The sequence below is a fragment of the Diadema antillarum genome, unplaced genomic scaffold, assembly GCF_040938485.1.
Source record: "Diadema antillarum isolate AM-2024a unplaced genomic scaffold, OU_Dant_1.0 scf00000099, whole genome shotgun sequence".
NCBI classification, from domain to species: Eukaryota; Metazoa; Echinodermata; class Echinoidea; order Diadematoida; family Diadematidae; genus Diadema; species Diadema antillarum.
In genome coordinates, this window is record NW_027270988.1 from 1,854,146 (window position 1) to 1,880,041 (window position 25,896).

General features: G+C 38.1%; 1 protein-coding gene across 1 annotated transcript; it reads right to left on the reverse strand.

Moving 5' to 3' along the window:
* Positions 1-2,496: 2,496 nt before the first annotated feature.
* LOC139718698 (cytochrome P450 3A29-like) lies at positions 2,497-25,896 on the reverse strand. Its single transcript, XM_071630158.1, has 12 exons — positions 25,713-25,896; positions 16,712-16,805; positions 16,156-16,305; positions 14,842-14,958; positions 13,712-13,800; positions 12,914-13,062; positions 12,220-12,350; positions 11,382-11,555; positions 9,980-10,200; positions 9,594-9,731; positions 9,104-9,266; positions 2,497-4,576 (listed from the first exon to the last, which is right to left on the reverse strand). The coding sequence occupies exons 1-12, from the start codon at positions 25,793-25,795 to the stop codon at positions 4,502-4,504; spliced, it is 1,584 nt and encodes a 527-aa protein (XP_071486259.1). The 5' UTR covers positions 25,796-25,896; the 3' UTR covers positions 2,497-4,501.

A 25,896-nucleotide genomic window follows, 5' to 3' on the forward strand; every position in this document is an offset into this window, starting at 1 on the left:
ATAATATATTATCGCCTCACCTGGCCTCTTTCTGGTTTATTCGAAACATTTTCATCGGGTTATTAGATAAGAGTGCATAAACCGTGACGTAAATGATGTACGTTATCATAAACATTAAAACGAAATAAAAAAAAGTATACATGTGCATAATGATCACAATCGATCTTTATCAAGGCTGCACAAAAAGAAGAACTTATTCACATTCATAGACAGTGTGCGTGTTTGCATGATAAATATGGGGTTGGTTCATGCAGAAAAGAAAGTAGGCGTATACTTATATTTGTCATGCACCCGGGGGTTGAATTTTTTAACTGTTGGCTTCCTTTTCACTGTGTTATTACTACATTAAATTTAGTATGACTCCAAAGTCTTCAAAATAAAAAATTCATGCACAACACCTGATCGTATTACCCAAGTTAATTCAAACTTTCACAGCACCCTCTCGAACGAGGGAGGGGTAATTACCCCATCCAATGAAGACTTTAGTTTAACATAGTGACAGCGAACTGCCTGCAAACAGGTTTTCTTGCATGGTATTTTATGTTATTTTCTGTGACCCACGTGTATCAAGGGATATCCTTTTTGTGAGAAATTTGTCATATGTATATATTTAAGGAGCCTTATTTCAATCAATAATGAAAAAATAGCTTTAATTCATTTTCCATGATTACTTCTCATGCAGCAGAAGTGTTGTAATCGATCTCATATATCAATGCAGGACAGAGCTATGAATTTGCTACACGAGCAAACCCCGGAAATGACTATTCAAACTGAACTGCTAATAAAATAAAGACTTCTCCACCAAATTGATTCTGATGTTATTTCAATGAAGAATGGATGCTCCACCCAACAAACTAAAATACTATCGCATTTTATCCCAGCAAAGTCCTAAAAACCTGCTGTTCAAATGTTTTGGGCCCCCCTGTATAGTGTAAGCTCACCGTAATATTGTCGTTTATCTATTTGCATCTAATCATCAAAGTGCCACAGTTTTCGTAGCATTGTGGTCTTTCCAAGCAAGTGTAAATGGCCCTACATAATGTATAGTACAAACTCTGCCAAATTTAGCGACTTCCCATGAAAACGAGTAGCATTAGTTCTCACCTTTAAACTGACATGGTGCAATCTTTGTAGTCACTGTAAACAGTTTTTGACTGCATACATTATAAATCAAAGTCTGGAAGTCAATCACGAGCCCCAAATGTTCTTACACTCCTGTGCTACATACTACTTAACTACCCCCCCCCCCCCCCCCTCCCGAAAAAAAAGCATATGTTTGTGAATCTAATTTGTTGGTGTGGTAATGCAATGTAAATGTATAATATGTAACGGTGTAGAACTACCTACCAAATGTACAATGATGTCCTAATTCAAAGTATTTCTACTGTATAATTTTTTTACTCATGAATGCAGTATGTAATGTCTCCTTTTTGCTGTATTATGTTATTCTACTACGGACAATGTCTTTACGGCATTGGCAATTCCTACATTGATTTTTATCGTATACATATCCTTTTTGGACATATATCATTTCCATTTGTTACAATATTTGGAGAAAAATTAACAGAAATGCAAAACGAAATTTAAAAAAGGCAAACAAACAAGCAAACATCCCATAAATGGGGTTTTCACTGTTTGAAATCAAATGTTTAACCATTGATATTTAGCAATTAATATTATTGCCCTTCTCAATCCTAAATTGTGAAAAGTTTGATATTCATTTCCTCTCTAATACAAATGACAATACTGAGTGGTAGATTGAAAAAATATTATATGCAGTATTAAACAGCTGTGATCATAAAAAAAAAACTGACTAAATTTGTCTTATGCGAGTATAAGAGAATATGCTCAGTGATAATGTAAAGTGTTCAAACGATCGATTGTTGAAGAACTTTAAATTTGTTCGTACTTTTTACCTGTTTTATTGTCTTGTGTTTGTTTTAACTGACACAGTCACACACGCACACATATTCGCACACACACAAACATACACACACTCACGGTCAAAATCAATTTCATTCAGGTCAAATTCTACAGATGAAACCAAAAACAAATGGAGTAAATTCTACAATTCAATTTTTTTTTTCTTCTGTTTCCATGGCATGATTGTAGTCGCAGCTTGTAAAAGTCTCTGAATCCAGATGAAAGCCTTGATATGTGGTATTTTATTCTTTCGTGTATCAACGGTTCCCCGTTAACTTTTTGCTTTGTTATAGAGACTCGTGGAAATCCATTCTATTCAACAGAGATTTTACAGATTTTTATTTTCAGGAACATTTCTTAACCTTTTTTCAATTCCTATATATATATATATATATATATATATATATATACATATATATATATATACATATATAAATGTATATACGCTATATATGTGTATACATGGATGTATATATACATGTATATATATATATATATTATATATTATATATATATAATTAGTCTTGCCGAAGGAAGAGCGAGTGGACATTGAAGTAGTTGATTTATTGCCTTTAATACCGAGATTTTGATCTTTTTACGGGTCTTCTTTAGGGCTTGAACATAACAAAACCATTTGAAACATCTGAAGGGAATATGGTAAAAACAAGGCAAAAAGAAATCGGAAGCCCAAGAAAAAAAGAAAACAGCAACATAACATAAGCTTGTATTCACTACACAAGAACAGCAATATGACATTCATATTGGCATACACGGCGGTATAAAATAATAGGACAGCGATACGGAATAAATACACAATAGCAGCGCTCATAGTGGCAATGAAATAATTCAAATCATTATATTTTAAAAATTAAATTGAATTGCTCGAACGATATATAACCAAGTAAACTGATTACCTTGTTTAAGGGCTCACACCCGTAAATACAATGGAATGTCCCATACCTCTTCACAAATTCGTACCAAAGATACCAAAATAAATGAAGAAAAAAATTGATTAAAAATCAATGATGTAGTTTGGCAAAAAACTGAATAGCTGTAGATATTGAGTATGAATTCCTCTACAAAGTGCATTTTGGTTGGAAGATGAAAGCTTTTCTGATGGAATTTGAGGGGACTATAATTCATTGGGTACGTGTACGGAAAATAGGTAATTTTTTGAGTGACAAGAACTCGTAGTTTGGCTTTGCGGACCCCTGGACAGAATTTGGACTGAAGAATCCACCCTGAAAATTTGATGGATGAAAGGGTATATCTCATTTATCCAGGTTCGTGAAGCTGAAATACCTCATTTCTCCCAGCTATTTTACAGAATTTTTTTTTGAAATTTGATTTTAAACACATATCCCTATGGGGAAATATTTATGGGTGTGAGTCCTTAAAGCATGGGAAGGTGTACCTGTGAGGTTTCTGGTGTCTGTAGAGTGATTGAAATGGGTTTGTAGGCGTAATGTGGGGGTAGTGAAGCGTGAGCATGTATTTGATGTAAAATACAGTGTACAGTGTTTTGAGCGACGATGGCACGAGAAATTTGATGCTGATGCTGTACATATGTATATAAATATAGATATCGTATATGTGTCAGTCAGAGGTGAAGGCGTTTATCATAATGGAGGGACAGGAATACAACGAAGGTGAGAAAATAATCAAGAATAATTACAAGAAAAACAAGTTGATAATTCATATTTCTGCAACTTCCTCCGTTGACTCGCCATCTCATTTCTGTCTGCCTGTCTTTCTGTCTGTCTCTCTACTCCTTTTTCCTAACAATGTATTACATCCTTGAATCTCACTTGAAGTTGTAATTCTTTTTGTGCGAGCACACCGTAAACCCACGTTTTGATTTATCAATCTTAGACAATTAAAGCTAACGGAACAATTTAAATCTCAAACGAACTAAGCGTCTAGTCTACGAGGAGATTAGTAGTCTGTAGCCCCTCACTAGCTCCGAGCCCTGGGTTTAAAACGGACAGCAAGGGTTAAGGAAATCTAGGTTCCATTAGATATGAGAACATAAGTAGGTATTCATATTCATACTATGTACGACAGTGTAATTTTTACATCATAATTAGAAACCTTCAACATCCTAACATTATTTCATCCCCCAACACTTCCAATCACTCCGGTCTTATCATCGATTGATAAACAAATACTATCACTCAAACACAAGTAAACCTAAGGCGATAGGAATATTGTCAGCTCCATCTAAAATCTACATGGACTTTGTAAATTAATGATTTATTTACACCATAATTAGACATCTCCAACATCCAAACATTATGTCACCAGCTCCTTCTCTTCCAATTACTCCGGTGTATCACCGATTTTTAAACAAATTATTACACAAACAAAAGTAAACCTAAGGCAACAGGACTGCGGTTAGTTCCATCTAAAATCTACAGGGAGTTGGGAATCTCGCATGGGTCGGTTAATTTAACTGATCATTATCATCAAGTACATGAGAGGCTTTTGCAGCGCAGAAGAATACATGTTTTTTTACGCTTTATGAATTGATATGTTATGAAATCATTATTTAAGAGGAAGGCCTGGGGTAGAATCATTCTCAGCGAGCGACCAGTTTCAGGGTTACTCCATTGGGAGGAGAAAGAAGACCACTGGTACCCAACTTTGGAGGAATCTGCAGAAAACAAGCAAACAAAATAAAGGAACAAACAATAATTTTTATGATTTTAAAACGAGTTCGAACAGGAGCACGCCATGTTAAATCTGGCCACCTTTAATTCAAGCAGGGTGGAGGAGCGGGGAAATTGATGTTGTGCATGAACTTCAGTTAAAAAACCAAACAAAATATTTTGTGTCGATGACATAATGTTTCAGAGTGTACGTTATTCCTTGCTCTCCCTTCGCTACTGGATCCTTGAATGAAAAATCCATTCCAAAAGTTTACCAATTTCATAAAAAAAAGGGAGAAAAAAATCCCAGCAGAACAGTACAAATACGATCAAAATTGGATAAGAAATACGGAAGCTGTGATATTTTGAAATTCTTTTTTTTAACACTTCTTGGTCAGTCCTTATGAATATTCAAATCAGCAAGATGATGATGTTATACTCTATAAATTTCTTGTCATTAAATTTTCATAAGCAGAAATGATAAAAAATCTCATTTTCAGCTGTATGAATATAACACTTGCCTCAAAACCACCCAAAATAAGAAAAAAACAACAACAAATGTTGACTGTGATATATTTTGGTATGGAAATACGCTTCAACCTGTACTAGGTAATGATAACGACTTTTTTCGAATTTCATATGAAATATTAAGAGGGCATGGCATTATCAACTCGCTTATTTGAACATTCATAAGAACTGGTCAAGATCTGTTATTCGAAAAAAAAGATGCGAAATTCAAATATGATATAAAATTATCTTCTTCATTTCTTATCCGACTTTGGCCACTTTTGGAACGTTCTGTATGGATTTTTTTCTCTTTCTTTGGAGCTTATTCATTTTCTGGGTAGACTTCCTCTTAAGGGAAAAAGGAATGTCTAAAGAACGAATTTTAGATTTTCATGGGGAAGTATTACAAGATTTTAGAGAAAATTATATATAAAAGAACGATGAATTTTTTGAAGATGTGTAATGTTTTTACAAATTCGCAGTTTGGATTCCGAGAAAAGCATAGCACCTGTCATGCTTTGCTTAATTTTGTTGGCAAAGTAGCACATGCTTTAGACAATCGGTCACATTTGATTGGTATCTTCCTGGACTTCTCCGAGGCCTTCGACACTATAAACCATGATATCTTACTCTACAAGTTGTCTCATTATGGTATACGTGGGAAGGCCTTGGAGTGGTTCAGGAGTTATCTAACTGATCGCAAACAATATGTATTTTTGAACAATCATAATTCTGATATGAGAGAACTGAAGTGTGGCGTGCCACAAGGTAGTTTATTGGGTCCACTATTGTTTATTGTTTACATTAATGATTTTTGTGCTTCGTCAGATGTGTTATCGTTCATACTTTTTGCCGACGATTCAAATGTTTTTTACTCACATGAAGACCCAAATATTCTTGTGCAGACAGTTAATTCCGAACTACAACATTTATGTGAGTGGATACGAGCAAATAAGTTGTCTTTGAATATCCAAAAAACAAAATATATGCTTTTTAGTAACACTTTAGATAATTTAGATATGGACATTTGTTTTGGTGACGCTGTCTTAGAAAGTGTTCCCCATATAAAGTTTCTCGGTGTTACAGTTGATAACAAACTTTCTTGGAAATTTCATATCGATAATGTTTGCAAGAAAATTTCACGTAACATAGGTGTTATTAATAGATTAAAACTGTCTATTCCTCAGCATTCGCTGTTAACATTGTATTCATCTTTGATATTGCCTTATTTAAATTATGGAATTTTGGTATGGGGAAACACGCATCAATTATCATTGGATAGGATTCTACTGTTACAAAAGAAGGCTCTTCGCATTATTTGCAATACTGTCCCATATTCTCATACAGATCCTTTGTTTTTTGATAACAAGATTCTGAAAATGAAGGATTTGTTTTTATTACAATTAGGGCAGTTTATGTATACTTATAATAATAATTGCCTCCCGTTTGTATTTAACTCCATGTTTATGCGCAACCGGACATACCATAGATACCCAACTAGACAATCAAATGAATTTCATTTACCTCTGTTAAGAACCTTGTTAGCTCAACAGACTTTTATTTATGTAGGTCCAAGATTCTGGAACTCCCTTCCTATGGATATAAAAAGTGCCCCTTCATTGAATTCTTTTAAAACGAGATTGAAAATGCTTCTTTTGAAGTCTTATAATGTAACTGAATGTTTTTAATTTTGTAATATATTTTGTGAGCACGATATCATTCTCTTCTTTGACTGAAAGGCTGCGTTCTCTTGAGGTATCACTTATTTTTACTACCTGGTAGTATTCTATACGTGCTCTCGTTCTCTCGTCCTCACAGTTGAATCTCTTCCGCTGGAAAGCTGCTCGACAATTTGTCACTTTAGAAAACACCTGGCTAATTGTCTCTGTGGGCTTTCGCCCTTGGTGTATGCATCAACAAATTTTTGGTTTCTCTCTCTCTCTTCTCTCTCTTCCACTTTTCCCTGTTTGTTGTTTCTTTTTTTTCACACTTTTGCTTTCTTTTTTTCTCTATTCCCCGCTTCCCCAGTTTCCCGCACTCTTTGTAGTTGTAAGTTTTCACCCCATTTTCCCCCTTTCCCTCAGAGGTATCCACATGTTACAAGCTTAGTCTTTTGAGTGGGTACCTCCACTTTTTTTCTCCTCAGTGTGTATATATAGAGTGTATGTATCTTTATTTTACTGATCATGTAGACAAGAATATGCTGTTAATCCTGTCTGGTTATATATATTTACAACGAGTCGCATGTCAAGTTCATGATATTGTTTCTTATACATTCTGTTGAAGAAAGAAAGTGAAAATAAAGTTTGAATTTGAATTTGAATTTGAACCCCCTTCAAGGAGAGATATGACAAAATATAGAGGATGATATTATAACTGTAAAAAGAAACCAGGACAATATTCTAATGTAAACAGGACAGCCGTTGATTGTCGGAATTGCTCAAACACCTCACACAGCCTTTAGGGAAAATGAAGTGGAGGGACGTTTATTCCTTATTAATATTGTAAACAATCACGAAGCTATTATTTTCTGATGAGGTCGGAGAGCTGTGGGGTAAGGGACATGTATGACCCGATTTGGTTCAACGGCTGAATAAAACCACTCTGTGAATAACCCAATGCTGCCGAAATTTAGGTCAAGCGCTAACTAATGTAAGTGGGATGCGTTTAGGATAGTTCTTTTTGGATCAATACTCGCAGGCACACCAAAGACAGAAACGTAGACTCCGGAGGATTCACTATACGTGGATAATATGCCAGGTGAGCAAGAAAGAAAACAAAAAGGATAGGAATATGCATGAATATTCATGTGTCGCTCATGAGGATATTTTTTATTTCAGTAAATCTTAAGATAAAGGATGATAAATGCTCAAATGAAGCAACTATCAATAAAATGAATTAATCTGACTTTATGAAGCTTTCCGCGGAGTTTGAGCAAACCATTAATTTTAAGAATTAATAAAGACGACAAAATAGGGGAAAAAGATTAAAAAAAAAACATAGAATGGCGTCCAGTATTCCTCGACCATAACCCATAGCTCTCCTATAAATCTACAGAGTACGTCTTGACAACGTGAAACGACAGGTTCACAATATTACAAAAAATATATATATTATTCCTAGGTTACATGCTTGTCACAAATGTGGTGATTGTTTACTTACCTTGAAATAGGTTTCGTTTGGATGGATAACTACATTGTTTAAGAGAGCAGGTAATCGGGGACTTTAGAATTTTTACTTGATCCTAAATCTCTGCCATTTGACCCTATGGCCCAAAAATTCACAGGAAAACCACTGTTAGGCAGTTAATTTTAGGATGACACCTTTGGCCATTTCCGAGATATGGAAAAAAGGTGCCTTTTTTTAGCATTTCACTCGACCTTTGGCCTTTTACCCTCAAGAAAATACCTTCAGGCCTTGTATAGAGTAAACTTTTTGAGAGTATTTTGACCGCGACTTTTGATTTTGTGCATGTGCACCCAAATGTTGTCCACTTCGTCCACTCAAACATACATATGCAAAGTTTCATTACGATACCTCAATTAGTTTTTAAGTTAGGTTGTCCATAAGATTGATCAAGGACAGACGGACGGACTGACAGACTGACAGACAGCCCCAAAGCATAATGTCCTGGGCAACACTTCGTGCCGGAGGCATAAGATTCCTTAATATCTGCAGTCCCGTTCAATCTCTTTTTGTGTGTATTTCGCAGGTGTGCGTGAATGTGGACGTTTATTTCATCCCACCCTTTACCCAGGGGCGGATCCAGGAATTCCGTAAAGAGGGGGCGCGTTTACAAAATTAAAGGGGGCGCACGCACCCCTCCCCCATTTTTTCTTTTTATTTCTTTTGTTTCAACAAAAAATAAAGGGGGGTGGGCGTGCGCCGGTTGCGGTCCTCCCTGGATCCGCCCCTGCTTTACCATTAGTTCCTCTGCAAGGTTAATCAGAATCGTAAAAACTTATAAGGCATTATAAGCACGAATTGTCGGGGGGGGGGGGTATCAACGGGCAGGGGGAACGTACCTCAGTCAGCGGGCTGGTTTCGAAACGTGCTTTTTGCAGGACGCGAACAAGCGCCATCTTAGCTTCCATCAGGGCGAACCTCATCCCGACACAGATTCGCGGTCCGGCGCCGAAAGGCATCCAGGTGAAAGGGTCTCGCTTCTCGCGATTCTCCTTGGAGAACCTGGAGACGATGGAATAACGAGACCAACAAAGAAGAATTCATTGGAAGAAAAAGAAGAGAAGAAGAAATAGACATAGGGGAAGGCAAAGGAGAAAACGAAAAAAAAAATATAAGAAGCAGGAGTAGTTCAGAAACACATGAAGAAAACAAGGACAAAAAGGAAAATAAAATAGGAAAAAAACGTACATTCAAGATAAAAAATGGTGTAAGAAAGACAAAATAGAAAAGGGAAAGGATGATAAGAATTTAAGGAGCAAGGAAAGGATGAAGAAAATTCAAAACTGATGAATTTGCCGAAGATGATTGGGGGAATTAAATGTATCTCACCTATCAGGATCAAACTTGCTTGGCTCGGGCCAGTAGGAGGATGAGTGATGCATGGTGTACGGGTTGACCCATACGTCCACTCCCCTCTCGATGGTGACTCCCTTGTACGTGCAGGTCTCGCCACACTCGCGATCCAGTCTACGTAAAATACGTAAAATAATAGTCTCGTGAAAGTTACCAAGATTTTATTCAGTCGGTGCTATGATTATAAATACATTTAGGATGGAGCTAAGGAAAGGGCGTGGCTCTGTATACCGTGTATCAATGATCTGATACTCATCTCTTCATCAATGATTTCTTACTCATCTCTTCATCATTAGAAGAATGAAACGAACTATAATACATAAAACTAACAAAACAGCCAAACAAAGATGAAAAATCATTACGTGGTAGCGGGTGGGTAGTAGCGGAGAATCTCACACATGACCTGATCGAGGTACGGCATCGTTGAGACCTTCGTGTAATCGACATCGTCGCGGTTGGGGGCGAGCTTATCGATCTCGGCGATGAGTTTGTCCTGGACGTGGGGATTTTGGGCGAGGAGGTACGATCCCAGCGTGAGAGCAGTGGTAGTTGTCTCGTAGCCGGCCGAAAGGAAAATCATTGCCTGTGTGTATATGAGAGGCAAGGATTTCTAGAGGGATATCAATCACAGGTGTCGTCTATTTTTCAAAAGACGAAACTTGGTATTTACGCGTGTTTTTGAATATGCACGCGGCCTTTATAATGATCCGAATGATTCGAAATATTAAAGACTCTGGCAAGTTCATATATCTCTTCGATTCTTTTTCAGTCATTTATATGAGCTCATCCCCTTACATTTCTGAATAATTGATATGGCATGAAAACTATATTCGAAGGTCAATAATTTCATAGATCTTGTCATTGCGACATAGGAGAGGTGAACCGTTTAGAATTTTAACGTTCAAGAGGAGCAGAGATGACAATCCTTATGCCCGTGAGTATTAGAGAGAGAAAATTCCCCTCACTACAGTATGTATTACAACGCAAAGCGATTTCAATTATAAATCTCACAAATTTCCGGGCAAGCCTTGCGTGTAACTTGCGGGAAACAATTGCTGCTACCCGGAGGTCCCAGCAGATAGACAGCACCTTACAGTTCACACCACGTGTCTCGCCCCTTGTTGCCCGGAGGTGTGCACGTCGTCCCATTTACCCGCAGCCAAGTTTAGGCCTTGTCCTATCTTTCCGGGCAAGCTGCGGGGAGGGGGGGGGGGGGGGGGGGCTTGCTGCTTGTAGGGATTTTCCATTCATAAGAAAGGCTTTCCCACAAAGGTGTGGCAGGGCCTTGCGCATTCTCAAAACTTGCTCCGGATGAGTTGCAGGGGTTAGCAGTCGCACCTTCACGCAACTCCAACGCAGGTAACATAGTTGTAACACAGGTACTTTGTCCATTTGTCGCCCGTAATTTAGGTGGATCAGTTTCGAAGCTCTCACGTGCTCCTTTAGAGCCTGACATGCAGGTCACACCGAATACACACAGGTAGAACTCGCCCAAATCCTTGACTGCCCACAGAAAATTATCCTGCCTGCTGAAAAATCTCTACACGCAAGAAGCCCGCGTAGTTGTCCGGAAAGGCCTGACATGGTAGTCGTCGGATTTAACTTACATTGCGCGCTACAATTTTATCCGTGTAAATCTCACGACTGAAGTTAAACATATAAACATATTTGTTTATTTTAACATGAATGTTAGAATCAATGCATCTTTCGGTTTTTTTTTTTATATCTAACACAAACATGACAATACCTCTTATCTCAGCCTACCTGTCCAACAACCTCACGTCTGGAAAGGCGCCCTCTAGTGGTCGGCGTGATGGAATTCTTGCCTTCGTCGGATCCGACGAAGAGTTGGTTATGCTGGTCGTCGTCGTCGTTTTCGATGGTGTGTATGTTTTTGCCATCCTGGGCGTCGATCAGGAGTTGGAGGAAGTCCACATTCTGATATATCATGAGAAATGTTGGTCATTTTTTAAACTACTTATTTCGTCTAAATATAGTGACATTCTTCAGTTCCTTGTACTATTTCTTACGTGCAACATTTGCAATGAAATTTAAAAAAGAAGATAATCAATTATGAATGGCAGCAAATCATGCTTTCTGTATCAATTGCTCCGGAAGTTGATGGACGAGTGAGGGTCTACAAGACGGTGAGACAGACAACCAGACAGACAGACAGACAGACACAGAGACAGACATCACAGACAGAGAGACAGACATACAGATAGACATATAGACAGACAGACAAACGTACATGTAAAATGTCGGACACATAATATATGGAGTATGGAGTGGTAGATAATCCATTTACTAGTCGTGCTAGCATGGCTAGTATCACATAAACATGCCCCAGACGTCAACGTTGAAAATAGCAAGCATTATAAGTTTAGCTGTAAAATGTCACCATGCATGAACAATGATAATGACACCGCCAACAACAACAACAACAACAACAACAACAACTACAACAACAACAACAACAATAACAACAACCACAACAACTACAATCACAACTTAGTAAGAACAGAAACAATAACAACCACAACAACAACAAAAGTAAACTACAATAATAAACACAGCAGCAGGAAAACCGTATTCAACGCACGTGTGTGCCGTGTCCGCCTTTCCTCATAGCAATGGTTTTGTCAATGACTTCAGTGAAGAACTTGATGGTGTCCTTGGGAAAGAGGGTGAATCCAAGAAATTTGACAACAGGCGCCAAGAACGGCAGGAAAGCTGAACTCGAAGAACAACATTGAAACAAAGAAAGATAAATCGGGGGAAAGAGTCAGTCAGTGAAAGCATAATATTCATATAAATGATACCATTAATACTTCTCCCCCTACTTCTGCTACAACAACTCTTGCTGCTGCTGCTGCTACTACTACTACTACTACCACTACTACTACTACTACTACTACTACTGCTACTACTACTAGTAGTAGTAGCAGTAATAGTACAACTACAATTACTGCTACTACTGCTACTACCACTGCTTTTACAAGTACAGTTACTACTACTACTACTACTACTACTACTGCTGCTACTACTAATACTACTACTACAACTGCATCTTCTACATTTTTTTTCTGTGTTGCTTTTTTCCCGCATTGAATTTTCTTCAAGGAAGAAGGACTTTGAATGAAAGAAGGGATTATCAATTCTGAGGGGTGAATATCTATGTGCAATGACAGCTTCTAGCCAATGCCACTCTCTGTACAAGTGTATTTGTAATATTCAAAGAACTATCCCCGCTATCTTATTCTGTTGAAGATCCTTTTGATTCCTCGGTTACTTACAGACGAGGGCGAAGACGGGTGTGGTGAAAGAAACCTGGAAGAATTTCTTTGCGTGGTTGACGAATGGTTCGTCTGCCTGAGTCTGTGACTTCACCTGCAGACCGAAGGCACAACTCGCCACCGTGTCCATCACGAAACCACCGAACAGACTGCACCGGTTAATCAAGTAAACATCAAAATGAATGATACAGCATTATAGATTTATAAAGCACAAAACACGTATATGTACAGACAGTATAAATCTTCCGCAAGGATCTCTGAGCGGAGTTTAAAAGCAGAACCTTTTCCCCTAATCGGTAAATTCAGGACTAGTGCGAAATAAGTGGGTCTCTTTAGATGATACATAAAAGTCACTGAATTGTTCGTGCATTTCCTACGCGCTTGCATTTTCTCATTTCAAACTTATATGTTAATGGAGACTTATGTATACATGTTAGAAAAAAGGACATGTATTGCGAGTTTGTGGCGAAATTTTTCATGTTCATCGTAATGCTGACTATAGCCGGTTATGGAAAGCGCCCTCTTTGCCCAGCTATGGCGATTTTAAAGTGTTTTGATGGAAATAAGCCAGTTCATGAATGTGAATTTGCCATTGATTTAAAAACGAATGGAATCATCTGCAAACTTCATCTAGAATGTTTAGGGTTGGTTTCATTGGCAGAACACGGTCTGAAGAAAATGATCTGTGTTGAAAGCTAACATGATTTGTTCATTTACGAATAGTCCACGGTAGGGAAAGTGTCTCGATAAAAATGAGCAGAATCAGTGGAATTCGGATCGACGGAAGCTTAGACTTACTCTTTACACTGAACTGTGCCATCCTTAGCACACGCCTTCTGTACGTTGTCCATCATGGTATCTGCGCAGGAATTCACGATGCCTGACATCTTGGCGAAGAGAAATCATATAGTGGAAAATAGAACAAGCTAATTATAAGCATTGATTAGTTGAAACTCAAGATTATATATGCACGATAAAAGGGCAAGATTTCCTAATGCATATGGAGTCATTCTTAAAACGCAGAGAAAATGGTGACTCGCCTAACTGAAGTGCTACAAAAGCTGGACGATTCGTTCAAGAGTAAAAATGATTTCTGGTAGATTTGCATTATTTGGACATTCCCGTATGCCCCTCAGGAATGAAAGTCTTAGTATAAGTCTTAGTGTTGCATGTTAGTTTGTTTCTTCACATTAATTCAACGAGACTACAAAAAAGCGGCACTTGCTGATCACAAATTGCAAACAAATTGATACAAAGAGAAAAAAGTTCACAATATTGTATTTTTTTTTTAACAGTTCACAATATCATATTCCACCTCTCTTATTGAGAAATTTCGAAGCAAAAATTAGTAATGAAACTCTGGAAATCAAAAGAGTGTTAGGCAGTGTTAACTTGATTTCATGTATAACACTCTGATCATCAAATAGGAGTGGCCAATATGAAATATCTAAATATGTGACGTAATAACATTCTACGTTAACATTTCGAATGGACCTTTCGTAAGAATACTTGAATGCGTCCGCAAAGATGCCTCCCAAAACCAGGTAAATTCTTATAGTTATACATCATGTGATAATCAATGTTTGAATATTATGATTAAACAAAGACAATGGAACGCAACTTGATGCTGTAGACCGAGCATAACGCGCATGATTACCTGCAGTGCCTTTCATTTCTTTACCAGTTATAATTTATTTCATTCAAATGCATGTATTTTTCAAAGTTTTGATCCTTATCACTAAAAAAAAAAGAAGGCTGGTATAAGAAGGATAGTGCTTTGAAGATGGTTTAGGACACTGTGGTGTGTTTGGAATGTATTTTAACGTGTATTGCTTGTGCAGGTGTGTGCGTTAATACCAAACAGGAGAATGAGTTGATATAAGAACATAGCTATGTAAAGAGAAACGCCTGAGCGTTTCTCTACGTACCATCTTCATCTTTCGGCCAGTGAATGTCGGGGTAAGGATGTCACGCACTTTCTTCCACTGCGCGTCTCGGAGGTTGAACAAGGCGGTGTCAAAGTCCCCGGATGATACGGGTATCTCCTGGGGCACATACACAAAGAGGTGGAAAGTCCACATGGAAATACCTGGCCTTCAATCAATCACCCAATATATCGATCAGCAGTCGATGAATAATATTGATTGACGAATAATAGACAGGAAAATGAATGCATCCCTACATCACTGAGTTAGTGCCTTCCTCACATAAAAGAATGAAAGATTTTAAAGATTAGAAGCCCAAAAGCACAAACAAAAACAGTAAAAACGCACAGCTTCAAAAGTATTTTGCAGAAATAATTGGTAGCCTTTTGTTTCTAGATGAGTGAGAGAGAGAGAGAGAGAGAGAGAAGGAAGGGAGACGGAGAGAGAGAAAGAAAGAAAGAGAGGGAGAGAGCTGACGTTTGCGTTTTCCTTCGCGTAGTCATAATTTTCGAATGATATTCATTTGTGAGACACAGGTTGCAATACAGCTAATCAACCTTCTAGACCCCTCCAGAAGAGTAGCATTTTACAAGATATCGCTTACTCTATTGTTTATCTAATTCTGTTTTCAAATCATCCTAAACATAGTGTCATATTGCAATATACAAATAATGCACAGGTGAGAGTGCGTTAGTGGAGATCCAGTGCACTTGTGGGTATGGGTATTTACAATAGTGCAACGTTCACAAGGCGCGGCGGAGTGCATGTTGCAAAACATTGTAAATACCTGAAAATGAGCTGCACCTCCGATATCGAAAAAAAAAAAAACCCACACCAGTGCATTATTGCTTTATAAATGGTTCTATGAAGTATTTTACATTTACCTTATTTTATGGGTAAATACAAATCAGCTGTACATGAAGAACTTGCAAGATATCCAAAGAAATACCCAAACAATCTCGTCCTGCACTCGAACTTGTTTCCGGTAAATATTTGATCGCGCGCTTGTACATTGACTGAGTGCGCATTGCTATTAAAAATTGTGCAATATCGATGTCATTGATTACGACAAGCCACAGTCACGCGCGTATCTCTAAGTGAGAAGCCAAGGTCCTACCGGTCGCGATTTGCATGCAGTCAATGGTTAAAAAAAATATGCCCGTTTGGGCATCAATAAGAAGAACTAAAGAATAGTCACGTGATTGCGTCTTGATTAGGATCTTTAAAGTCCTACTACTTCATCTGCTACTGCTCCTACTACCATTAGCACAACCCACACTACCACTCTAAGCATATCTACACATTGCTACGACTCACCCTCCTGTTATAGAACTTGCCGAAGTCCTTGATGAGTATTTTTCTAAGGAGCTTGACATCACTGACCATGATGATTGGTTCTCGCCACAGGTAGATTCCGGTCACGGGGCCATGCTTGTCCGACATGCTTTTTATCGACTCGTGAAAATTCTTCCAAAGTGAAAGGAACGTGCAATGTGCATGTAGGTATAAAGCTGCATAATTGAAATTTACATATACAACTGCAGTACTGCAAGCACTTAACCGTCACAACAAAATGTCCAACTTTATACTGTATTTATGGAAATGAAAGCAAGAGTTTATCAAGTAGAGGGGACAAGGTTAAGGTGTGAGTTTTCTTCTTTGTCTCCCTCTACAATGAAGTTTGAAAGATCGCAACTGATCAGACAAGGCATGGACACAATGAAAGTCAGTTCATATCAACTTACTGAACAATGAACTCATTTCAACGCTTCTTCTCCTGAACTTTGATGATTATGCCATTAACAGTGTTACCATGTCAACGTGTGTAAGTATGCCTACTTATGTGTCTGTGTTGAGGTCTATGTAAACTTACGTTTCCAATAGCAAGGATGTTACCGAAGATCGGAAGAGGGGTGGGACCAGGAATTCCCATTCGCCAAAAGTAGGTGTGGCACCAAAAATCGTACCTACAAGGCAGAAGTGTGGATGCAAAGCATGATAATCAGTATGCCCATTTCGTTGACACAGACCAGCAGATATAAACGTATAAAAGCTTTCATAGGGGGAATAAACGTCTGAAAACGAGGTTGTCTTAAGGGGATTTCGTTCCAAAGGGGAAATTTTTGATTCCCCTTAAGGTTTTGACAATGTATGCAATGCTTTTCAAAGCCTTATCTTTGATCTGGGGCCTCAGGACTACTCCACAGTAGGGCTCATTATGGCAAAGTGTGTATAGATGAGGGCTATAATCAAAACAATTTATGGGAGATTGGCAGGGATGCATAAAATGGGTGTATATATTGGATGTGCATAGAAAACGGGCTATCTGAGGAATTTAGATTTACAAATTATCTGCTTTTTATTAAAAAAAGAATTGTATTTTCTCATTAACATACAGAATGTAGTGGTATAAGATGCATTTTGTGCTCTTGTGAGTTCAATTCCGCTTTGAGCCCATATCAATGCATAATTTTTCAAAAGGGCAATATTTGCATTTCTGCTGAATATTTTCATGCTTTTCGTCAAAATTCCTCCATTTATCATTTATTCCGCATTTCCCCTTGGAGAATTAAAACATATTGACATCATCATCATCATCATCATCACCTGATCAAGTGACGCATATGGCAGGACAAACAAAGGGTTTACCCAGGCGAACAAGGAAATATCAGCAAACAAAGTCCACCCTAATATCTTAACATATTAAATAGATTTAAAAACAGATCTGCTCTTGGTATATCAGATATTTTGGTGGACTTTGTTTGCTGATATTTCCTTGTTCGCCTGGGTAAACCCTTTGTTACCTCCGCCAAGGAAGGAGGTTATGTTTTCGTTACTGTTGGTTTGTTGGTTTGTCCGTCCGTTCGTTCGTTCGTTCGTTCGTTTGTCTGTGCGCAAAACAACTCAAAAAAGTATTGAACGGATTGGGATGAAACTTGCAGGAAAGGTTGAGAATGACACAAGTACCACACGGTTAACTTTTGGTAGTGATCCGAGAATTTTGGGGGAATTTATGAAGGATTTTTGATATTTTGGCAGGTAGGGTCAATGAACTTGGGAGATCAGGCTGGGCGTATTTGAGGTTTGCATGCGCGCACTAAAGTGCGTGCCGTAGTTTCTGCTGGGCGAGGCGCGCCGCGCATGTGAGGGTTTATGACGTAACAAAGGCTCCTATATTGGGGAAATCGGGCAATTTTTCAGTGGGTGGAAAGCAAGATCATCGATGGAAAGTAACTGCTTGGCCGAGGTCTACGCTCTCGGAGTGCTTTTCTAGTTTGTCCTGCCATATGCGTCACTTGATCAGGTGATAATGATGATGATGATGATGATTTCAGTATGTTTTTTATTCTCCACTTGTATAAAGGAAATCAACGTGTCAAAATAAAAAAAAAATCACATGAAAATATGCACAAGAGTGTTTATTAATATGAAATAAGAACAATACGTACATGCGTTTCATTATGGTATATGTTAAAGTATAGGTGGAGGAGACCGTTATCGATAAGCAAACGTGACCCTGCATCACAAAATCAACAAAAAGTCGCCAGACATGGATTTTTAGTTAGGGTCAGATTCTGAAAGAGCAGACTCTAAGCTTTCAAATCATGTACTACTCAATTCAAATGGACTCTCCTAACCTATCTAAATATTGGAAAGAAGGCACACACTCTGAACAAGCGTGATCTGAGAGAAGAGGCTCTGAAGTAGAGTGTCTATACCAAGGGTCTATACAAGCGCTTATAGTCTTTACCAAGCAGTGCTAGCTCTTCGATGAAAGGAACAAACAGCAGGTTGTAAACCACAGGAGCAACAACAATGAAGGGATTATCGGATTAAGCTGAAATTGAGCATGCTCTATCAACACATTCTGTCCGTAATCAATGCCTACGTTAAAAGCAGTAGCATTTTCCTTTCAAAAGTTACTAGAATTGAAAATGAAGAATGTGCAAAGGATTTTCGAGAAATGAAAAGGGACCTCTAAAGACATACCTGATCACATTATTCTAAAAAAAGTGGCATAAAACTGCTTAGCACACACTTTTCCGTTCATCTTATGATCCCAAACTTAAGAATAATGTAGAAGAAGAAAGCTCTTTCAGAAAACATGAAAAAACTCAATTGAAGAGTTTGTTTGCAAAAACCGATAAGTCCCTTTTTGAAGATTTTGAAGTACGGTCTCTGTCATAAAGCACAAAATAATACCTTTTAAATGATATACTGGTCACTACATATAAAGGTACACTTCTGAAGCTATGGTCAAAAGAAGCAAATATTTTCTTTTTATTCTCTTTACTTTTCTTGACCTTTAATCGCAAATATCTCCATTTGGCAAATATGGACATATCGGTTTTTGCGAACAAACTCTTCATATTGACTTGGTTGACCCGTTTCCCCTTTTTTAGTCCTCCCATAAAACCAAGGGGTGCGTCTTTGTGTTTGTTTCGTGATGCAGGGTCACAAATGGCTTGTGATTTTGATAACGGCCTCTGGACATTATGACTTGTTGTTGTTCTCTCTACTTTTAAGTGAAGGAACAAAACGCATAACACACAAATTTAAATAGCGTATAAATTAACAGTCGTCATTTCCTATGTTATTTGACTGAGGAGGACAACACACTGGGGATTTGATACAAGACAGAAATTGAATTAAGAGACAAGAATAATGGGTCCCCCCATTATTCTTGTCCCTTAATTCAATTTCTGTCTTGGTTCCCCAAAGAGGAAAAGATAAGAAAAGAGAAGGAAAGACAAGAGCAGAGCAGAGAAGAGAAAAAGCGATAGTACACAATGTTCAGAAGTTGAGAGCTTTATACAGGAAATGAAAACCACCTAATATCATCGAAAGATCTATATTTCAAACACTAAGAATCTGTATTAGCCAAGATATGTGTGTGTGTGTGCGTGTGTTTTTTTTTTTTTTTTTGGGGGGGGGAGGAATAGATTGGTGAGCATAATTTCTAATTTGAGTGATACCTTGAAGGAAGGATATTTTGTAAGCTGTTTTAAAACATTTTAAAGGTGATTGTTCGGTGCCGAGGACTTCCAGGGTACGCCATGAACAAAATTTTTTCCTGCAGCTTGTCATTTTGACTGACACTATTAGCTTTAGCCTTATCTTGATGAAATTCTTGCATCTGATTGGCTGAGAGCAAATTTGTCCGACAAATTTGTCGGACAAAACGCTTCATAAAATGCCCCCAGAGCCCATGACTTACGGCTCGCACCTTCTTTTTTTTTCGTAACCAGGCGAGAAATTTTCTCAAAGTCTGCATAGTTCTACACCACATCGTAGTGTTTGTGTGTTTTCACACAGATATGTTGTGTGTTGTGTGCATGTGTGTGTGTGTATGTGTGTGTGTGCGTACGCGTGTACAAATCGTCTGTGCACGGTATATAGCTGTCTGCATGCAGGTGGTTGCGTGCATCAACCGCTATCAGAACTTGAAGAAATAGAAACAAAAAGGTCGGTGGCACCTACTAAGTATTATTGCCGTAATTTATGAGGGAAAAGACACTATTAATTAGACATTATTAATACTCTGGCAATTATAGGCCTATATTGCAACCCGACACCCGACATCCGACACCCGACACCCGACACCCGACACCCGACACCCAACACCCAACACCCAACACCCAACACCCAACACCCAACACCCAACACCCAACACCCAACACCCAACACCCAACACCCAACACCCAACACCCACACCAACACCAACACCAACACCAACACCCAACACCCAACACCCAACACCCAACACCCAACACCCAACACCCAACACCCAACACCCAACACCCAACACCCAACACCCAACACCCAACACCCAACACCCAACACCCAACACCCAAGGCCCGTAGTCGACCAACCCAGAAAGGGGGAGGGGAGGGCATGGAAACTCCGAGATCTGACAAGCCTGATATGGCCTCGTATTTGAAAGTAATATCGTGCGTTATGATAAGTTGGATCACGAGAGAATCATGTTTGCTGTGCGGTTTCCGGGTTCAACTTTGAATCATGTGATCCTTGTAACACTGTAAAGGGAAACAATCACACTGATATTTTTAATCAAATGTAGAGAGATGAAAAAGAAAGGTGAACATTATAGCAAAAAGAATGCAATTTTGCGGTTTCAAAAGCGGTAACGCGAAACAATTATATCGTCAGGGTCAACCCTTGTTCGAATTAGAAAAGGACATAACAGCTCTCCTTTGGTTTGCACACATAATACTGTTTCTCATTCACAAACACTGATCACTCGGGGTTTTACAGCCAAACAATCCTGCTTTTATGTTGGGCTGTCATACTTCTCTTTGTACAACCCGATTCGATTCCGACCAATCATTATAATTACTGTGAAAACTATGCATGTATGTTTTTGGGTTTGTTTATTATGGACAAGGTTACGAGAATTTGTGACACTATTCTTGCAGTAACTATATGAGAAGTAATAAATACATTGAAACTGAAACTGAAATAGCTTATCACTTGTGTGTGTGTGTGTGTGTGTGTGTGTGTGTGTGTGTGTGTGTGTGTGTTATGTGAACAATTCAGAAACTATGCATCATATCAAAACTTCTAGAGAAGATTTGTATCTTGGCGAATATGACATGACCATAACACTATCACCTCGTTTGAATTGTACTCGAGTTTGAGACTAGTAGGCCTACTATTCAAATTAGGTTCGTCGAAGGCAGTATCAATTGTAGACTTGTTCTGTTTACTGTTGAGGTTATCTAAAACAGCGTGGGACTTTCTTTCACACGGTGTTTTTTTGTTGTCACACCCTGATTTGTGACACTGTCTTAAGTCACGAGACTCTACTGTATCAATTAACAAGCATGGCTATCTCAGACAACCGTTGCATCCATGCCATGCAAATGCAACTAGATTAAAGAGATATTCCATACGATCTGTATAATGTCACATTATGTAATACATAAATTTCTAGTGCCGTCAATATATGTATTTGAAGGATTCATTGTGTGCCATTTACTGACATTCATTGTGTGCCATTCAACTGAAATACATGTACTCAGAACGTATGTATACACATGAAAAGGATGATGTCATTGCAGGTTCACATATTATTCTGATAATGTAGCAGTATAATTCCCTTACAATACTACTTGCTTAACAAGTGTACCTGTACAGGAGTTAAGCATAAATTTCTTCGTTTGCTCTGCTTCCTTAAGCATCGAATCATGCATTCTTATGTGAAGTTGCTATTTCATCATCCTTTTTTTTTTCATCATGATTTGTCATGGAGTTCAACAAAACAGTGCAATATTTTTACCCTATAACGTGTCACGAAGTGGATTTCGCATCAATTGTTTACCCTCCTAATCTATATCATTCAATGATATAATGAAGACACAAAGAGATTACAAAAAGTATCTTCACCTTTGTGTCTGTGTGTTTAGCTTATCTGGAAAGGTCGCTTGGTACAGACTGTTCGTCAGGTGATCATATCAGTCACCAAATTACACCTGGTCTTGCTAGATGTGAGAATGGGTGGGCGGAGCTCTGGGGGAGAGGTGGGGGTGGGATTGGAGGAGGGGTTTAGGGGAGAGTTGGCCCAACCTGGCACATCGCATTCATAATGACAAATGTATATTTAGACTCGTTGCATGACTGTCATTTTTACTCCATATTAGCTCCAAATGCTTTTGATTCAGATATTTTAGTGGTATTTTGAACATGTAAGAGAATGAGCAGGCCTACATGGAATCATAAATATAAAAACCACATTTCATTATACGTGTTTACATATGTCTATCTTTGCATGTGGTTGCGGTTTGTGGGTTTGTGTGAAACTCAATCGGTGAAGCGTTAATCAAGATCTCGTTTATGGCAATTTTGAAAAGACAAATGAAGCATAAATTATCGAAAATTGATCGGTCAAGTTTGGTTTCTAGTAAGATATCGATGAAAGTGTAATATAACTTTCGGGACCTTCTTCATTTCGGTGCAATCACATGGCTGTTAGCCCTCTGTTGTCTCCTCGTCCATTCCAGCCCCATCCTACCCCAGTCCTTTCTCGCTTGATCATGCTCTTAAAAGGGGGGAAATCCTTAGAATCACATGACCGCCCCCAAAAGAGTGACAAATGTGGGTTGGTAGCCTTCAGTATAACCTTTTCCTGAAATGTAATCACTAGACTGACCACAGCAAACATTCTAAGGTCAGAGGCCCATTATATCTGCAAACACAATGGCAGATATTTGAAGCACGTAACTTTGATATACGAGGATTTTTTTCCCTCCTAACATTGAAAACACCCAGACAATACGTGCCCTGAGCTACGTATGTCATGTATGTGATAAAAGAAACACATAATCAAAGTTTTAATTCTATTATGTGGAAACCAAAGTAAGACGTGTTAACTGAACTAAAGAAGACGGTATGTAGAGCCCACAAATGTCAAAAATCGACCACTTATGTCAAAATTACTACAAATGTCATAACACGTTAATCACAAATGTCAGAATAACTACAAATGTCATAATACGTCGACAACAAATATCATAATTACTACAGATGTCATAACACGTCGGCCACAAATGTCATAACGCGTCAACCGCAAATACCAAAACTCATTGCCTGCAATTTAATAATGAAAAAATAGCGATCAGACTATAATTTGATCAACGTTTGTTTGTCTGTCAGTCTGTCAGTTATTGGGATTAAACTTGGTGGGTGGATGAAGGTTGATCCCAGAATTACTCGCAAATGTCACCTAACGCGTCAACCACAATGTCAAAACCTATTGTTTGCATTGTAATAGAGAGAAATAAAAGTATAATGAAATAAAAGGGATTGAAATACAATCAAATCACATCAGTACCTCTGTTTTGTGTGTATACGCATAGTCATCGTCTGTTTAGAGCAAGGGTTATAATCCATTTGTTAGGCAGGCCTACTACACAAAAACAATAAAAATAATACAATGATAAGCGGGTCACAGATTTTTGGTAGCATATAGCTACATTACATCAGTATCAGATTTTAAGTTTTGGATGTCAGAGGGCTACATTTGTTTAATGCTAATCAACTATCATTGAGAATGACTTTCTTTAAAGATGTAACCTTAATCAAAGAAACAATTAGATTCCTCAGGGTCTGAAATACATGTTATCAGACTTTCTAAAAGCTATGGCAAGTATGAAACATGTACAACTCAAGCTATTCTAGTTTAGTGAAGCAGTATATTCCATCACAGTCGCCTATAATTTGAGCTTATGATAGGTATTATGATATTACGTTCTCGGAAAATATCTCATTCGCTTGTACACAGATCTCTACCGAATGTTTTTGGTGACATGCACTTACGAAGAAGAAATTTCTTCACATCAAACTCTGTAGTTGTTGAAATGGTTATAGGATTGAGGACTCGGCTAAAAGGGAAGAGGAATAATGAATCACAAGAAACAAACACATTAAGAAAAAAAAAACCATGATATTTGTTCAAGTGCTAAACAGTCTTTTCTTTAATGGTAAATTTGAGGCGATATTCCCATTGCCATGTCTAATTTGCATATGTGAGGGTGATATATTCCACATATTTGAAACCTCTGGCGATTCCGGCGATTCCGGACCCCCCCCCCCCCCCCCCCCCAAAAAAAAAAAAAAAAAAAAAAAAAAAAAAAAAAAAAGACAAACAAACAAACAAACAAACAAACAAAAACAAAACCCAAAAACAACAACAACACCAAACAAATAAACAAACAAAAGAACGGAAAACAAAAACAAAAACTAACAAACAAGGAAGAAAAAAGAGTAGTTATTTTTTTCAACTTCAGAAGTTTTGTAGATATTGCCAAACAGTTGTCATGAATATGCACACAAGTGAGCTGATACTCAGTATCTTTCATCACCGTTGATAGTGTTTAAAATAAAATGACGTCAATTTTAACCAGCTTTAAATGTGAAAGTCAGAATGTTAGTTCTTACTGAATGATTTAAGAATAATGGTAGGTCATGGGATATATCACACAAGCTTTCAGGCTAAAAGTGATAATAAAAAAACCTCAGGAACATTAATTCTGATTACGATCTGTATCATAATGAATGGCGAGTATTCGGACAAGTATTAATATGTTTTTCGTGCACTTTTTCTTACAACACATCCTCCAACAAGGTTTAAAGGATACATTAAGAATCTTTACATAGGGCACCTACATGGACATTCTAATACAGATGGAACTTTAAGCAGCGAAATCCACACGCCAATTATATATCACCGACATTGCAACAGAATGCACAAATGAACTATTTATCCCATTGTTTGCGATGTGTTAACATTGTTTGTGATCTACCAGTTTCTAGACATCATTCATTACTCTGTATTTGATAAATGAGATTTAATCTGTTAATAAATAGCAAACGCTGAAACACATATAAGTCTCCGGGTATATCATTTCAACACTTTTCCCTGTTTGCAATACTCTGTCACTTTCCGCTGCCTTACTTCATCGTGTTCTTTACGTTTCGCCTAATGTACCTATTAAGAGGTGGTGGACTTTATTGTGACAATTTTATTACTTTTGAAATGCCTGTTGTAGTGTGAAATAACCATTCGAATGGAAAACATAACAATAATATTTACAATACGGTCACGGCTCAATCGTCTTGCAACTCTACGACGTATAGCTGCTCACATTTCAGCACAATAATTATATGATGGCGCAATACACGACCTCACCCCCCCCCCCGTCTCTCTCTCTCTCTCTCTCTCTCTCTCTCTCTCTCTCTCTCTCTCTCTATATATATATATATATATATATATATATATATATGAGTAAAATTGTGTATGATGTACCCCTAATGTAAATCCCTGCCTATAGGGAAAAGGAGAGAATGTAACTCACGCGAAGAAAAGGAGTATGGCCGTCACGAAGAGATAGACCGTAGTCGTGGACGTGGCCACATCGAAGGCGTCGAGGAAAGCCATGACGATCACGAAGGAGTTAAGATCTTACAGGTATAAAGCAAAACACAAAACTTGGCAGAAAACTCTAAAGACAACCTCCTGAAATCCCGGCTTCCTCACGA